This window comes from Arctopsyche grandis, chromosome 7, assembly GCF_051622035.1.
Source record: "Arctopsyche grandis isolate Sample6627 chromosome 7, ASM5162203v2, whole genome shotgun sequence".
Lineage (NCBI taxonomy): Eukaryota > Metazoa > Arthropoda > Insecta > Trichoptera > Hydropsychidae > Arctopsyche > Arctopsyche grandis.
This window is the reverse complement of record NC_135361.1, coordinates 28465546-28482039: the sequence shown is the minus strand read 5'-3', so window position 1 is coordinate 28482039 and position 16494 is coordinate 28465546. Positions and strand designations below refer to the sequence as shown.

At 31.6% G+C, this 16494-nt stretch overlaps 2 protein-coding genes across 2 annotated transcripts; both read right to left on the bottom strand.

Annotated features, from left to right (window-relative positions):
• Positions 1-364: 364 nt before the first annotated feature.
• LOC143914130 (odorant receptor 4-like) lies at positions 365-1652 on the bottom strand. The gene is made up of 3 exons (XM_077434219.1): positions 1572-1652; positions 481-636; positions 365-421 (listed from the first exon to the last, which is right to left on the bottom strand). The coding sequence occupies exons 1-3, from the start codon at positions 1650-1652 to the stop codon at positions 365-367; spliced, it is 294 nt and encodes a 97-aa protein (XP_077290345.1).
• Positions 1653-2170: 518 nt separating this feature from the next.
• On the bottom strand, positions 2171-5960 carry LOC143914129 (uncharacterized). The gene is made up of 6 exons (XM_077434218.1): positions 5829-5960; positions 5560-5765; positions 2942-3080; positions 2676-2828; positions 2368-2476; positions 2171-2259 (listed from the first exon to the last, which is right to left on the bottom strand). The coding sequence occupies exons 1-6, from the start codon at positions 5958-5960 to the stop codon at positions 2171-2173; spliced, it is 828 nt and encodes a 275-aa protein (XP_077290344.1).
• Between the last annotated feature and the right edge of the window lie 10534 nt (positions 5961-16494).

The following is a 16494-nucleotide window of genomic DNA, read 5'->3' as shown; positions in this document are numbered from 1 at the left end:
CGAGACCCCTGTGTCTCTCCAGCATACATATACACATATGTTATTCCGAGGTGCAATATCGTTTTTTATAAACTTTTTTACGGAAGCACTTTGTCGTTTTATTATGATTATAAGGCGACCATATACTACTTAGAAGTTTATGAAGTCGTAAGGGCGTACGATTAAATTTATTATAACCCTTTGAGGACGCTTAATGCGAGATTTATGACTGCGACAATATGTTACGAGAGTTGAACTTTCTACTTTATTTTTTTCCTATCGCTTCTTAAAAAGGTTCCGACGGAAAAAAATACGCTCGCATTACTATAACGGTTATTTATTGTGCTGAATTTGCATGTAATGCTAATAGTATAAATATTATATTTTATTCGATGGCGATGTTGCGCAAGAACGTATAGTAAGAATAGGCAGCTTTCAGCACCTGAAAATATTACCGATTTTAATTTCAATACACGTATTATATAATTAATTTAAATTTACCATTAAAAGTGTGTTAATGGAGAGTGGTACAAATCTTCCAGCTTTCAAAATTATCGGTTTGTTGACCCTTACCATCATGATGGACATATTCAAAAGCATGGTTTTATCCATTAGATACCAATCGCTCAAGTATATAGATTGCGATAAAAAGTTGCTCTGAAAATATATAAATAAATTCTTTTTTTAGGATCGAAAATATTTTCGTATGATTTGGATGCGTCAGATGAAATTTAGTGGTCTGTTTAATTTGTATATCAGAGTTTTTTGACTTTTTTGAATATCTGTTAAATCTTATTGACCAAACTAGAAATTGATCATGTATTTAATTTGTATAATGGTATTTTTGTTTTCAAAATAAAAAAAATTATGAACAATATTGACCTATTTAAGAGGCAATTACTATACATATATGTACTAGATGGGAAAAAGTTCTATTATAAAACTGTACATGAAAAATCTTAAACAAAAATGCAAAAACACAAAAAACCACACATGTAACAAACACTATGATGCTTTCTTGTACTTTTCAGTTTATATGAAATTTTTATATGAACATCTTTTCATGTACGTTTTTATCATGTGCGCATTTTTCGGTGTACTAAATTCGATGTGACCATTTTATATTGACTTTTTTTTGCGATTTTTCATCCACAATTTTATCCAATCATCTGATTCAAGTTAAATAAAAAATTAATACCATGTAAAAAAAGTTTTTTAAAAACAAACCTCTTTTTTAGTTTTGTATATAATATTAAGATAATAAATTATTATTTTGAATAAAAATACCAATAATTTTATTTTACTACCGCCATCTATGTATAAAACTAAACACTACATAGACGTCACCCAGATTTAACATTTGCCATTTTCAAACGCGTCTTAAACGAGATTTTATCTCTATCGTAATGGCAGAAGATCCATTTACTTATATTGATGACCAAAATGAGCAATATGGCAAGGTATGAAAACGATCGGATAAGAGGCAAATCTTTTCTTGAATTGTAATCGCAAGTGAAACGTAAATGAGGTTTGTAAAATTAGATGAATCCATTTATGAACCATTTAATTTAATTCAAATAAAAATTCCTCACCTGTAGTATTATTTCGTTTCCAAAATAGCAATATACAGTAAGCTCCCACATACTACACGCCAAAATTATTAAACAAGTCATCCTACTCGACATTGCAGAATCATTCTTAAATCATCCAAACCATGTTAGAAAGAAATCAAATAAAAATAAAAAGAAATTGCAACACAACTCTAACTTACACTGGTAACAATTAGAATAGTGAAACACACCATCAGACAGCTTATAAAGAATTGCATAAAAATCATCGTAGAGAATATTTTCTCGAAGCCACTTGTGATCCTTTAAAATAAAATAAAACCTTATCTTTCGATTTTGGTAACACTTCCAAATGATGTTGTGCGTATAATCGATGTAGAAATTAATTTTTAACCGCAGTTTGAATACTTGATAAGATAAATATATGCTCACGCTTAGAACGATCCACTTTATAATGGCCTTACGAAGCGATAAATATTTAAGGCTCTATTAGGGGAGGCAAGGTGTTAAGTGATACGCGTTATTAAAGCCTTTTACGACACTATCCGACTAATATGTATTCGAAACGCGCGATTCTAACAATAACCCATTAACGCTTTCGAGACTCTCCATGTATGTAGAAATCACCTGATTATAGCCTGATGGTGCTTGGCGCATTTCTTGAACATTTCCAGAATTTTCACATCGATTTTCTCCAAACGCAAACTTTTTACTAGAATAAATACATGTTTTAAAAAACAAATTGAATGTTCAAAATTTATATCATCTTTTGGTCAGAATTTATTTTAAAATTCAGAATGTTTGAAAATAAAATTCAAACCATAAATAGCCTCATCCACTTCGTCGACAGCTCTAAAACGCAATGTTTCTAAAGCCAATCTCAAAATTTTCAAATTTCCAGCTATGTGTATCATCAATCCGATGCATATCTATAAAAAATATTTAAAAAAATCTTAATATAATAAGTACGTTTCAGCAATCAATCATTTATACATGTCTATGATTCAATACATATAATACTTAGTACAATGTATAGATACATACATATATATACATAACAAACCTTTAACTTAATCAATTGACCTTTTAATTTTTTAATCATAGCAATCTACATATGTATATACATACCGTATCGTATACGATGATTAAATTTGCAGATATGAGAAACCAAAAATTTGTCAATAAAAATGACATTTCGTATAACGGCGATTTAGAATAGTCGTATGGCAACCAGTTAATGAATGGCAATGCCGGGATGCTCGTGTTTTTTGAGGAGATTACCTAAAATCAATTGATATTCAATAATTATTAACTATAATATCTAACGGAAATTTAGATTTAACATAATTTCATTTTTGATAAAACATATACATATGTATATTTATAAATCCTACCGGATCTCTAAGTATAGTGTCTATATTCGTCATAATCAATATTCCAATGATTCCCATACAAACGGAAACTTGAGCATGATAAAGCCAAACGCATCGTTCAATTATTATATTCGGATTGAAATATCTCGACGTTTTGTATCTGAAAGTATTAAAAGTAAACAGCATTACGAAATAAATGATATTTTAATCAACTCAAGCTATTTTTGTATAAACTTTCTCCTATTAAAGAGAGTATATATGTACATATGTAAATGTAGCATATGCTAAAAGGAGCCACCGTTATAATTGGTTTTCGAGGATTATCTCCAGGCTAAGTGCAAGTAGGCTAAACAATGACCACCGAATTGGCTTAGTAACGGCACCCGGTCCCTTCTCAGAACTGACAGTGATAGCGTGGGAATGCATATCCGGGTACATGACTAAACAATAGGGAAGTAACTGGACGTCGAAGAGGCAGGGAGCGACCTGTCCTTTATAAACGGGTACTTAGGCGAGTATAAACATATGTGTGAGAGTATATATGTATGTAAGTGTAGCATATGCTAAAAGAAGACGCCATTATAATTAGTTTTCGAGGATTATCTCCAGACTTAAGTGCTGTCGGCTAACAATGGAGACCCCCGAATGGACTAAGTGGTCGGTAACAGCACCCAGCCACTTCCCGCTAAAGTTCTCAGAACTGACAGCGCGAAAGCGTGGGACTGTATATTTATTACGTGACTATAACAATAGGTAAACAAACGCGTTGAGGAAGATGCAGTGAGCAACCTGCCCTTTATAAGCAGTGGTACTTAGGCCATATCAAGACATTCTGGACGGAGCACTGGCTGTGCGCGAATCTCCTTAATCACCCAATAAATGCTGTGAAGCGACTTTGGCCTTTTATTTGGATCCTCCATCCACCCCTACGCAACATAAGTATTTAATAGGAAAAGTCGCAATATGAAATCTTAAAATTGGAATAAATCTGAGATTATAGTATTTTGCACAACAATTTTATTTATATTATTATTGGAGGAATAATGATTATTCGTAAATACATAAATACATGATTATTCGTAAATACATGTCTATGAAGACTTACAAATCAGCCCGTACTTTTGCGACAAAGTTATGCAAAAATTGTATAAAATCCTGTATGTGACCGTAATAAATAAAACTTTTTTCAATTCCATTGATTTTCATTATGAAAATGTACAATTGAATTATTAAATAAATAAGTCTTTTGCAAAACAGCAACTTTCTCATGTCATTTCCGCAATAAAGCATAAGCAATGGCGTACATACATACGTAGTTTTACTTCTGAACACAGATTTCGAATCCATTCACACATTTTATTTTATTTCATAGAATAAAATATGCCTTTACAGATTGCTCTAAAGCAACGAATGTACTAATACAGATACAATACAATAATACAATCAATACAAGCATTTTATACAATGCGAATTCATACAAACATCATCCACAGTGACATCTATGGAGAAATTTATTGCATCATTTTATTATAGAAATTGACGAACCTCAAGACGCTGAATAAATTGAGATTTGCAAGAGAAATTGGAAAGGAGATTAACAGGATCCGCTTCAATGAAAATCAGAAAAATTGACAAACTATAATAGGAAACGATTGACCTGGAGTCACTATCCAAGGTCTGGCCTACAGCTACTAGTGGGAATCGAACCGTGATAACTCTGCTCGAAAGCATAATATGCTAACTATGTCCGAGTCAATGGCTGAAATTAGGATTTGTCCAAAAATGCACTAAGAAATTTTTTGTTCTTACATTATAAAGTTTCAAAAAATTAAAATTAATATGGTTTAGATCTTAGCCTTCATATTAAAGTCAAAATAAATCTCAACTCAATACTAAATATACATATGTATTTACATACATACATATGAATCAATGAAAACCTTACCAAGATATTGACAAAGAGAAATTTGCCAAGGGCGCAAAAATCAGTCTCAGTTTGTCTGATTTCGAATTTTTGCAGTAAAAATTTAATGGAAAATAAAAATCCGAGTACTATTTATCACATATGTATCTAATGAGCGAGTAGAATATACAAGAATCTTATTCATTATAAAAAGTATTATATTACATATACAAGCTAAACGGATATTTTTGACAATAGCCATGGCCGAAAGAAGTTTCAGCAAATTAAGAATAATCAAAAATTATTTAAGATCTGTAAATTGTCAAGATCACACTTCTGACTCTAGCCTTTTCTCCATAGAACATTCTTCGAGATTGCCATTATTTTTGGATTCAAATTATAAAAACTGCATACAAACTTTTAAATACATCAATGCATCTGTTGCTCGTTTTTGATAAAGCTTTCCCGTAAGTTTTGCATCAAATTTTAAAATAAAAATAAATAATCGAAAGATTTGACGGTACGCTTTTAGGATTTCGCTAACGTGCGCCTACGTGACGTTTGGAACTGTCGAGAAAAAACCCTTTCGCCGCGCGAGAATTCGACCATAAATCATCAGGGGCGCTCAGTTACATTCTGGGGTTGGAAAAAATAAATAAATAAACGTAAAACTTCCGCGAGTGCTTCCATTATACCTTACATATCATACGTACGGATGTATTCGAGGAAAACTCACGTGAAAGTCTCGTCTTCGAATGCGTCCATGTATTTTTCTATAGTTTTCGTGTGAAACAGATAGACGGATATCTTAACACATCCCAGCATCATGGCCAAAGTCACTGAAAACCTCGGCAATATGTCCATCCACACTCCGGATTGAAATTGAACGACTGTATCCACAATCGAGCATATGATATATGGAAAAATTGTGCCGAGCAAGACCTGAAAATTCGATTTTAACGAAAAGTTTTTAAAAATCAATTGAATTATGACATGCAATATTACCAAAATGCCGTAAATCTTGTAAAGGGTCAATGAGATCGGCGAAAGTGTGGGATTTGGCCACAAGCCCCATAAAGATAGCATGGTTTTTCCGAATTTGAAATGATTCGTCAGTCGCTTCGGATTGTCGGCCATTTTGTTTCGTCGCAACATTTTCTCAATTTGTATGAATTTCATTTAATCTCTATTTGTACTTCATATACATATGTATGTACATATATAGTATTAGTCCGTTTCAAACGAGCTTAACGCATTGCAATGCGTCATTGAAATGATATGTACGTTTATATAAAAGATCCACTGTGGATTCATTTGGACGAGTACAATCAATCCAACGGATAGTGTGATTAATTTAAATTTGATATTTAACCCTTTACACAGTGAATTAAAAAATATGTTATCATTTAATAAAAAAATATACATACATACATACATATGTATATCGCAAGATATGTTGAAAGAGTTAAGGATAAATGTTTATATATACAGTACATATGCTAATGTTAAAGTGATCCCTTTTACTAATCCATTTACTATAATATAAATTTATATAAATTGTCTATATTATCCAGTTACAGGATATACCTACGGATATACAATAGATAGACATTTACTTGTCAATATATAAAATAGCTACATAAAAGTTGCCAGACGTGGTCAAAATGTAATCATTCGAATTGTAAAATGTGTATTAGAATAGCTGTTAAATTTGTAATTTAGATTAAACTTGAGCATATACATATGCGAGCTTATATTCTCACTCGTTAATTCATTCATTGTCTAATTAAAGTAAATGTGGAATGTATTACTGAGAGCTTTAACTAAGATTTATAGTTTCTTTTGTGCTCTAGTTTTGAATACATTGATTAGCGAGTTTGTATATTGACTAGATTTAGCATTTAAACTGTTGCATATATGTATGTATGTACATGCGAATTATTTTTTTTGTTATTATTACAGGATAATTTTGTATATTACAATATACAATATCATATACATATGTACAACACAATATGCACAGATTAGATATACAGCAAATTTTTGCGACAAATACATACTTTTTAATACATAACTCAATTTTTCTCAAGGTTGCAAATTTGGTGGAAACATTTCAACAGTGGGATCAGATAAATTGGCAAACTCTGATAGGAAAAGATCGACCTGGAGTCACATATATGTATGTACATACATACATATATCCAAGATCAGGCCCGCAATACCTGACCAAGGAATGAACCCATGATCCCTCAGTTATAACCAGCAACATACCACTGAGTTATGTTGCTGGTTATATAATCGTAAATATGTACATATAATATACAAATACACAATTTTTAATTCAAGACACAAATTCATAGATCGCAGACGGGTTTTGGAACGGCTTTTTTTTAGCGAATATCGTTTTTGATACTTCTTATTTTCTTGAAATATGTAGACAAATAAGTTGTGAGTTGGACGAATCTATTTGTACAAGGTTTTTATTAGTTTTTTTGTTCTCTTCCTTATATTAGTTTCAGTGTCTTAAAATGTATCACCTAAACGGTTCATTATATTCCAATTATTTTTGTGACTAAAAGCAATCGCATATTTTTCTACCTCCTGTTTAACTATCAGGAATGAAAAAACGTATATGTTTCTATTATAATTGAACTAACATACGTTTTAAATAAAATTATATATCAAAGAATCGACATGAACGCAAGTAGGGGGTACTTGAAAATCCAACAACGATCCACTTCAAATTCTCAATACCCGAGTCTTTGAGTATTCTTTTTGTATTTATTTTTTACATCGATTTTGTCCGCACACGAGAGAATCAAACGGCTACATAATACCGTCAAATAAAATTCATTCCTTTCTACGGCCCTTTGATCCTGACGGCCTTCAGAAGCTCGGTTTGGTTAAAAAATACATTTTTTAAACCGAACCTTCCCCTTACCCTCTGCGTGTTTGGTCCAAAAGTCAGCTAATTAAATACGTGTGACCTGATTTTATTTTTGTCCATCTGTAGACGTGCATATTTATAATATATGTATGTATGTATGTGTCAAGTTGGAAAAATCTACAAAGTATTCTGTATATGATTTTTACCTTTGATGAAAAAAATTAAGTGTACCCTTCGTTCGTTCCCTTCACGCGCTATTGGTTCTTCGGCTTATCAAAGGACGATAATTATTTGCCTAAGCGAAAGCTATTTTTTCTACTCAATAGGTATTCAGATCGACAAAATATATCACGTAATATAAATTTTTCAAAATCATTATAAAATCATAATTATATTAATGCTTTTGTAATTTTACTTGTGTTTATCCTTTATACAAATCCACAATTTCTCATTTCTATCAAATTTGATATCCTGGTACTCCAATTTAGATCACAGGCAAGTTTAAAAAGACTCGAAGCCTGGACCTGAAGGACTCTCATATAAAAGCTCAAACTATACAATTTCACAATTTCAATTGACAAATTTGGTATTATTTTTCACTGTACCTTAACCTAGAATGTAGGTGGGTTTTGGAATGAATAGAAACATTTTCATCTACCCGAGTAACGCCGGGTAAAGCCCGGAAGTACTTGGCTTCACCTTGAAACGTTTAGTAATCAAGTATCAAAGGCTATTCAATTAAATTGAATAAATAATATAATATAAATTTAATACAATTTTTAATAAAATAAAACTTCATTAAATCGCTTTCTATTTGTGCTTGTCATCAAGTTAAAAATTAAATAAAAAATAGCTACAAAATAAACACCCAATTATTCCTTTATTACACAACCGGTCATTAACGGCCCCATCCCCGTTTAACGCATCGTATATTCAGCAAATCGCCACTTACAACCGCTTTTAACTAGCTGATCGAATAAAAAATTTAGTGGAAGATTGGTGGTTAAAGTGTTGAAGTGTCGATGAAAAAATAAGCAAGGCATATTTACGAAAAATTTTATTAAAATAGACCATTCTGTTGATTCGATCGATCGTCTTTAAATTACGTAGTTGAAAATGAATAAACATGTTATATAAATTTTCGCAGCGTAAATTAGTACCTCTAGATAAAAACATAAATGGCTATGATGTAATCGTATGATTTCAAGAATAATAATATAAGATATTAAATTGGGTATGAATTCAATAATTGAATGTGAATCTAAGCGTATTTTAAATTACAATTTTTTGACATAATATGACCTTTAGGTCAAAATTACGATATCACGTGTCCAAAATTATTATAAAAATCTATTTTATACAGATTTGTTTCAGTTTTTTAAAAAATTTTAAAAATCCTTTTTTTCATCAATTCATATTCGAATTAATGTGCTAGTGCAATGAATGTTTTTCGGTTATTCTTTCCCCTTAACTTAGTTTAATTCGTTTGAACTATTTCCCATGATTACATTTTTGGTTTCCATTTTTTAAATATTTTCTAATATGTAATTTCGAAAGATACTTTGTATGTAACTATTGTTGGTTCGTAGAAAAACAAATGTAAAATTTAAATAAAATAAAACTATTCAAATAAATTTAATAAAATGTTTACTATTATATTGGCATGTTTAAGCGGTTTATATTATAAATACCGAGCGAAGCCAGGTAAAAACACTAGTGAAACGCGACGTTCTCCACACTCGCCCTTTATTTCCAGTGGCCACACAGGAAAAAGCCTTGTAGGCGCCCGCGCATGGAGAGTGTCCCTCTCTCACCCGCCATCGACCGACGAAGAAAGATCTCTCCTGTGCACGTCTCCACGAGGAGACGGGGCCCAGAGATCCACCATCATTGCTGAAGAACCGCTGTGAGGTCAAGTGTAGCATCACTCCCTCTCCTGAGTTCCAGCACAACGTCTCCTATATTCCTCACGCCGTTTCCGGAGAAACATCCAGCCGTGAGAGGACCGACCAGAGGACCGCAGAGCCAGCTCCCAACCACGAGGAAGCTGTTATCAACGAGATGATTTGCAGGAACCTCCAAGACTATATATAACTGTATCCCAAGGTTAGTCCATGTTTCCATATAACCCGACCCTTGGAAGAAGAACGACGTAAACGCCCTCTGCATCACCATCACGAGATCAGATAAGCGCGCGTAAAACCGTTCGTTACACTAGTATAATATATATTTTATATAGCTGATACATTCATTCAATTTAAGCAATAATCTTTTGGATTAAACCTGAGAAGATATCATTATTAAATTGATTAATACATATTAAATCATAAATGTGTAGGTCAATATTATTGATTTAGTTCAGAAAAGAGTAAATTAATTATAAAAATACATTTCTTTTATTTGTTCAATACACTTGGGAGAGACAGCTTAAGCGATCGACAAAGGGGCTTTTCTGCCATAAAAACGTGTATTTAACAAAAATTAATGAAATTTACAAAGAATTATGACTTTTAGGTAGAAGTAAAAAAGTTCAAGGTCATTTTTTTTGTATCTTTGTCGTCTGGTTCACTTTTTCAGTGGAATCTTCTCGCACCACACGCACGAAAAAAACCGTTTAGCTCCGCTGCGCTGACCAAAACACCCATTTGCATATATTTAATTTGGGTTTCGCTGCGGGTAGAAACGAGGGGGGTTGGCAGGGGGCTAAAATCCGTTGGCCGAGTCCCACAGCGCCGTTAATCCCGTTATAAGTCAGCGTTAAACGGCCGAATCAGATACACAAGCGGCCGCCGGCAAAAACCTCGTTTGAATCCCGAAATCCGGATTCCGGATTGACACCGGCCGGAATCGGGCTAAAGTGGGAGAGGAGGGTGGGAAATGTTGTTTCGACGATATATTATGACGACGATACAATCCGAAACAGATGCGATAGCGAATTCTGAAGCAGACAAAAAATAGTCGGATATCGCTTTTTTATGCCTGTGCGATAAGAGTTATTAAAGATTTTGAAGTTAAGGGTAGTAAAATTTGAAGACATTATAAAGTTATAAAATGTAATCATATTTTTTTTAGGTAATTTAGAATTCTCGTTGATAATAAAAAAAAGGAAAATAACATTATATAGGGATTATATATTCGTATATTATAAAATATTTCTCTTTAAATTAACTTAGATTACTACCTAAAAATTAAAAACTTCCAAATTATCATTTATATAATGTTATACTTTTAAATTGTTGAACAATAAAATTAGTACATTGAAGTTTAAGAAACAATATTATATGCCGTAAATTAATTATATGTTTATATAATATGGTTATTTTTATATATGTATGTAGGTGTATGATATTTTCCAATTTAAGCAAACGTCTTTATATTTGTTGATATTACAATTTTGTCATATTAAAATTAATACAACCCATCGAACTAATTGAATCGTTTACGAAAGGGTCGTTAAAGGTAACCGCGACAATAACAATTTTAATTAATAACAATCGATAATGAACGATTATATTTAATCCCCTTGTAAACATACACATAGTACAATAATTACAAAATATAAATTAATTAAATTACAGCACGTGCCGAACTTAAAATTAAAATTTCGTTTATTTATATTATTTAATATAATGTATACGAGACGTCCGTCCGTGTGTAATTTGATTATCCCCGTTCGTGGTTAGCGAGTCACTTCCGGTCTCGTGTCATAATTTGCCGTCATAGTGGCTCGGTCCGGAAAAGCGGAAAACTCAAAACGGCCGGAAAATCCGAACGAAAGCGCGCGAATACGATTCCAATGATACTACGCTCACACGAACGCTTCCGTCCGTTTGACCAATTGTGGACTAATGTGGACTAAACTCGGTAGAATCAATGCGGTGAAAAGCTTACGCTGGATATAATACGGATGCGCAAATTTTTTTGAATTGAAAATAAGCTAAATATGCAAATATCAAAGGGTTTGTATATACATTTATTAAATAACTACAAGAATTAAAAAAAAACGCTGTTTAATATTTTTTTATACTTATATAAATCAATGTAACTCTTCTCATCATCATATGTATACATATATATCATCTTATCTATTGATTTACGCATTTTGTACTTCACATGAAAAGTAACGAAAAAATAAACCGACAAACGATGGACAGGCTAGTTGAAGATATCATCTACTATATAATTTCGAAAGAGACTTTGTAAGTTTGAATCTTTGGTTGGGAACTTAGTAAATAATACAAAGTTTCTATGACGACAATTCAATTGGTTGAACATTATATTTTTTTCGATTCAAATAAAGGAAAATTTACTATTAGATTCGCCATGTTTACGCCGTTTATATTACAAATACTGAGCGAAGCCGGGTAAAACCACTAGTATTATATAATTTCGAACGAGACTTTGTATGTTCGTTTCGCTCGTAGAAAAAAATAAATGAATTTTCAAATAAATTTAAATAAAAAAAAAATTTTACTATTAGATTGGCCATGTTTAAGCGGTTTATATCACAAATACCGAGCGAAGCCGGGTAAAAATAATAATGTATAATATCATAATCATATCAAGAATATTATAATTACAATTTTTAATTAAACCTTACCTAATCTAACAATGGTAATACATTAGTTACTGCAAATCTATGTAATCAATGTCGATCGAAAATAGTATAACCCCACAGTACATATAGAGACTTGCAGATCTGCTTAGACATTTTCGTTTTTTTAAATTTTTCGGGAAATCATTTTTTTGCATTTTATGTTGTCATATATGTACATACATACATATCTGAACTTTGAGACACTGTTTATAAATTTTTGAACAGAATTGTTCTAGACGCATTTGTGACATTTAGAATGGAGCTCATTTTTCATCTATTCGAAAAAATATTGATAAATTTTTAAATTAATTAGGTGAAGTTTATACAAAAATATTAAATTACAGTTTCACATAAATTAGTAATTATGTGCAAATAATGATGATATTTATTTATTACTGTAAATTCTCAACTACATTAGACGTGTTATTAAAGTCACCTCAAGCACAATTAATATACATACATACATATGTACGTAGCGTGGTCTAGTGGTGAATGTTGAATTATCGTACTTGATGTTACGAGTTCGATTCCCGCTAATGTCTCGTTGTTGGCCAGTCTCGCTATTGGTTTGCAGACCTTGGTTTGTCAAGGTCGATCGTTTCTTATCAGAATTTGCCAATTTTTCTGATTTTCATTGAAACGATTCCTGTAAAATTGGCGTTTCCTTCCCAATTTTCTTTTGCGAACCTTTAGTTATTGTTATATCTTAGGTTTCACCATATTGCTCACCATAGATGTCTCTGTGGTTGTTTATCGAATATAAAATTCATATTGTTACATGAAAGTTATTCATCGTTATTTATCGTATTAATACGATGTTTGTAATATCTGACCATAGATGTCAGATATTGTTTAGATTTACATGTATCTATGTATGTAATCATTATGTGGACCAGGAAGGCGCATTTGGGGTTTACCTGTTAAGCCTTCCTGGTATATTTGTATATATGTATGTATGTATGTATGTAAGACTTGAGCCATATCTATGTACTTAGTCTCTAGTGCAAACTAACATCTTCGCGTTTGTTTTTTTTTTGTATTTTATGATGGCCATTGTTGAAAACCACAGCGACCCCAAGATTGCAACCGAGTTTAATTACCAAAGAGAAAATGAGAAAATCCATTGTAACAGTCTAAGGGTGAAAAGGTCTGAACAGGACCGGCCGAGGCTTTATTGGTCTTCCACCCCCAACCCCACCATCGCATCGCTTCGTCGAAACGTTGCACAATATAAAAGCTTTCATTATCGCGAAAGTGCAGTCTGAATCAACACGGTTGCATGCACTAGCCGAACTGAGCTCTGTGATCTTTTGAATTTGTACGGTTCTTCGTTTAAAACATACCTCTAACGCTTATCGAGCCCGTCCTGTAAAATTTACTTACATTTAAACTTTCACCTTCGCTACCCATGCAGTGTTATTGTTCGTTGAGACGTATTGTACAAATTCGTGTACATTGAAACAATATAACTCGAAAAGTCATCGATTGGTGGAAACTTTCATGAGGAGGTAACACGGCCCTTGTGAGATGAATTACGCTATAAAACACTACATACATATGTGTATAGCAGTATAGCTCGATAGTTGTGTTAATGCCAACCACCAAAAGGTTCCCAAGTTCAAGCACTGGGTTGACCTCGATAGAGAAATAATTTATTTAGAGTTACTTCTGTAGTACTGCTGGTCAGACGGATATTTATGACTCCAATCGGTTGAAATGGTTATTTCCCATCAGAGTTTGCCAATTTATCTGATTTCATTGTTAAAATTTCCCATCAAATTGGTAAAACCACCCCAACCAAAATTTTATTTAAATGAATACAAATGTACAATGATTTCAAAAAAACTATCAAATGTGTGTATATAAAGTTATTAGAATAGTTAAATTAAATTATATATATATATATAAATATAATTCCATAAAATGAATTACATGTAAATACGGCTTTTTATAATAATCCTTAGATATTAACAAAAATTATTAAAATGTATAAGAGGGTCCGTTTGCCTCAAGTTTACTATTATATGTATATGTATGTATTATAATAGTTATAATATGCATATGTACATATGTATATCACTATTGAAATTCAAATTTCCTGGTTTAAGATCCCTTCTATAATTTACCTTTCAAATATCACAATATTTTCCTATGTATAAAGGCTGATAAAAAATATAAACTGTGCAAACTTTTCGCATCAAAGTCCCGAAAAACAAACAAGTAAACTTATAGTATCTATAATATAATACTTCTCCGCTCGAAATAGCAATTTTATGATTGAAAAACGAATCAATTTTATGATTGAAAAACAGCAGCTTTTCAAATCGATGACATAATTTGTGATATTTCAATACTTTTAAAGTGATAAAATTGGGTAATACCTTATTTATTTCAATGAAACTTTTCAAATCAATTTTTTACTTCTTTGGCGTATAATTCTTAGGGATTGTAATACCGGTATACCAGTAAATCGACAATATTTCCCCATTTACCGTAAAATATTTTATCGCAAACTAAGTACATATATAGTCATGTAATTGCATAATATAACATTTAAAATCGATGCAAATGGCGTACTGTGGATTAAGTTGTCTGGAATTTGTTTATTTTCAGTACTCAATGTGGAAATTTCAAATTGATAAATTCACTGGCAACACAGACTAACCAAATCGTAATAAAATGCAATCAGATGGTTGTTTCAATTATGTTCGGAACTTTCAAATGTTGAAACTTTAAATAAATAAATTTGATAATAATAAACATAAATATGGTTAAAAATTAAGAATATAAAATAATAAAATAAAATTTATTTATCATAATGAATTTATTTTCATATATTTATATGACACTACTAGTGTAGTGCCCGACGAAATATCATCGCATGGGTTATGTCATATCAAATTATTAAATAAATAAAAAAATAAAAGAAATGTGTCGGTCCTGTTTCCGATCCGCACGCGATCTAATTTTTTACAAATACCTTTTAAATATATTTATATTTGATTGTTTAATATGAAAAAAATGGTAAAAATGGTTTATATGTAGGTAACTAACTACCTACATATAAACAATATAAAACACCAATAGAAAAATTAAATAATTAATTAATTGAATAAATTTTCAATAAGTGGCGCTAAATGCTCAGATACTTGCTTAGGGGAAGCATTGGTAGCAAACAGTATATATATGTATATATACATATATAGAAGTTTTTTCTTTTGTTATTATACTAGTATTAAATTCGTACATTTTGTTGGAGTGTTTTAGCTGTGACGCACATATGTATGTAGAATCGAAACGACTATGTATAATATGGTGAGCATAATAGCGATATTATATATATGATGACATTCTTTCTAGGAAAGTCTAGAATTCAATCTAGGAAACACATACATACATACAGTTATCAAATCCACGATTTTTTTCCATTCACTGGTAGATACCGGTTATTATATTTATTACGGTATGAGGAAAAATAATTTACCGTTTACCGGTTTATGAAATTTGACGATAATTCACAATTCCTGTAAAGGGACAGTCAGATAAGACAAAAATGCCGGACTTTGCCCAATCCAAGAGATAAAGACTCATTTATATAGTCACGATTCGATCACATTAGTTAGTCATCACCATCGAGACTCCGAGAGTGGTAGTCATTAATATCGACCCCGCAAGTGGCGGTCAGAACAGCAGCAGAACAAAGTGAAGCAAAGTTAATTAGTAAAACAAAGTTCTTCGTATCTCATTTTAAATTCATCATCGTTCCATAATTAAATCTGCAGTTTTCGAATGTATCTACTAATAACATAAATGTAACGTTTTTATGATAATAAAGAAATCTTGGTTTGTTAACCAAGTAATTTAAAAAATATATAATCTGCGTTTTGGAACATGACAATATATGTATGTAAATATACCTATGTACTACATAGGTATATTTTTGAAAATGTTTCATTTTTACTTACCTCCTTTACGTTTCACATGGCTTTCGTGTCAGTGGTCATTTTTATCTCTTATCCGATCGTTTTCATACTTTGCCATATTGCTCATTTTGGTCATCAATACACGTTAATGTATCGTCTACAAATACGTTGGAGATAAAATATCGTATACAACGCGTTTTAAAAACAGGGAAACTAAATCTTCCTGACGATTAACAAGCGTTGTTTAACAAGGCGTAAACTGTT

Coding starts and splice junctions, on each gene's coding strand:
- LOC143914130 (XM_077434219.1), bottom strand. CDS start 1,652: ATGACTTGTTTAATAATTTTGGCGTGTAGTATGTGGGAGCTTACTGTA. Junction 637..1,571: donor GAAACGAAATAATACTACAG/GTGAGGAATTTT, acceptor ATATATTTTCAG/AGCAACTTTTTATCGCAATC. Junction 422..480: donor CCATTAACACACTTTTAATG/GTAAATTTAAAT, acceptor TAATATTTTCAG/GTGCTGAAAGCTGCCTATTC.
- LOC143914129 (XM_077434218.1), bottom strand. CDS start 5,960: ATGGCCGACAATCCGAAGCGACTGACGAATCATTTCAAATTCGGAAAA. Junction 5,766..5,828: donor ACAAGATTTACGGCATTTTG/GTAATATTGCAT, acceptor TCGAATTTTCAG/GTCTTGCTCGGCACAATTTT. Junction 2,829..2,941: donor ACACTATACTTAGAGATCCG/GTAGGATTTATA, acceptor AATTGATTTTAG/GTAATCTCCTCAAAAAACAC.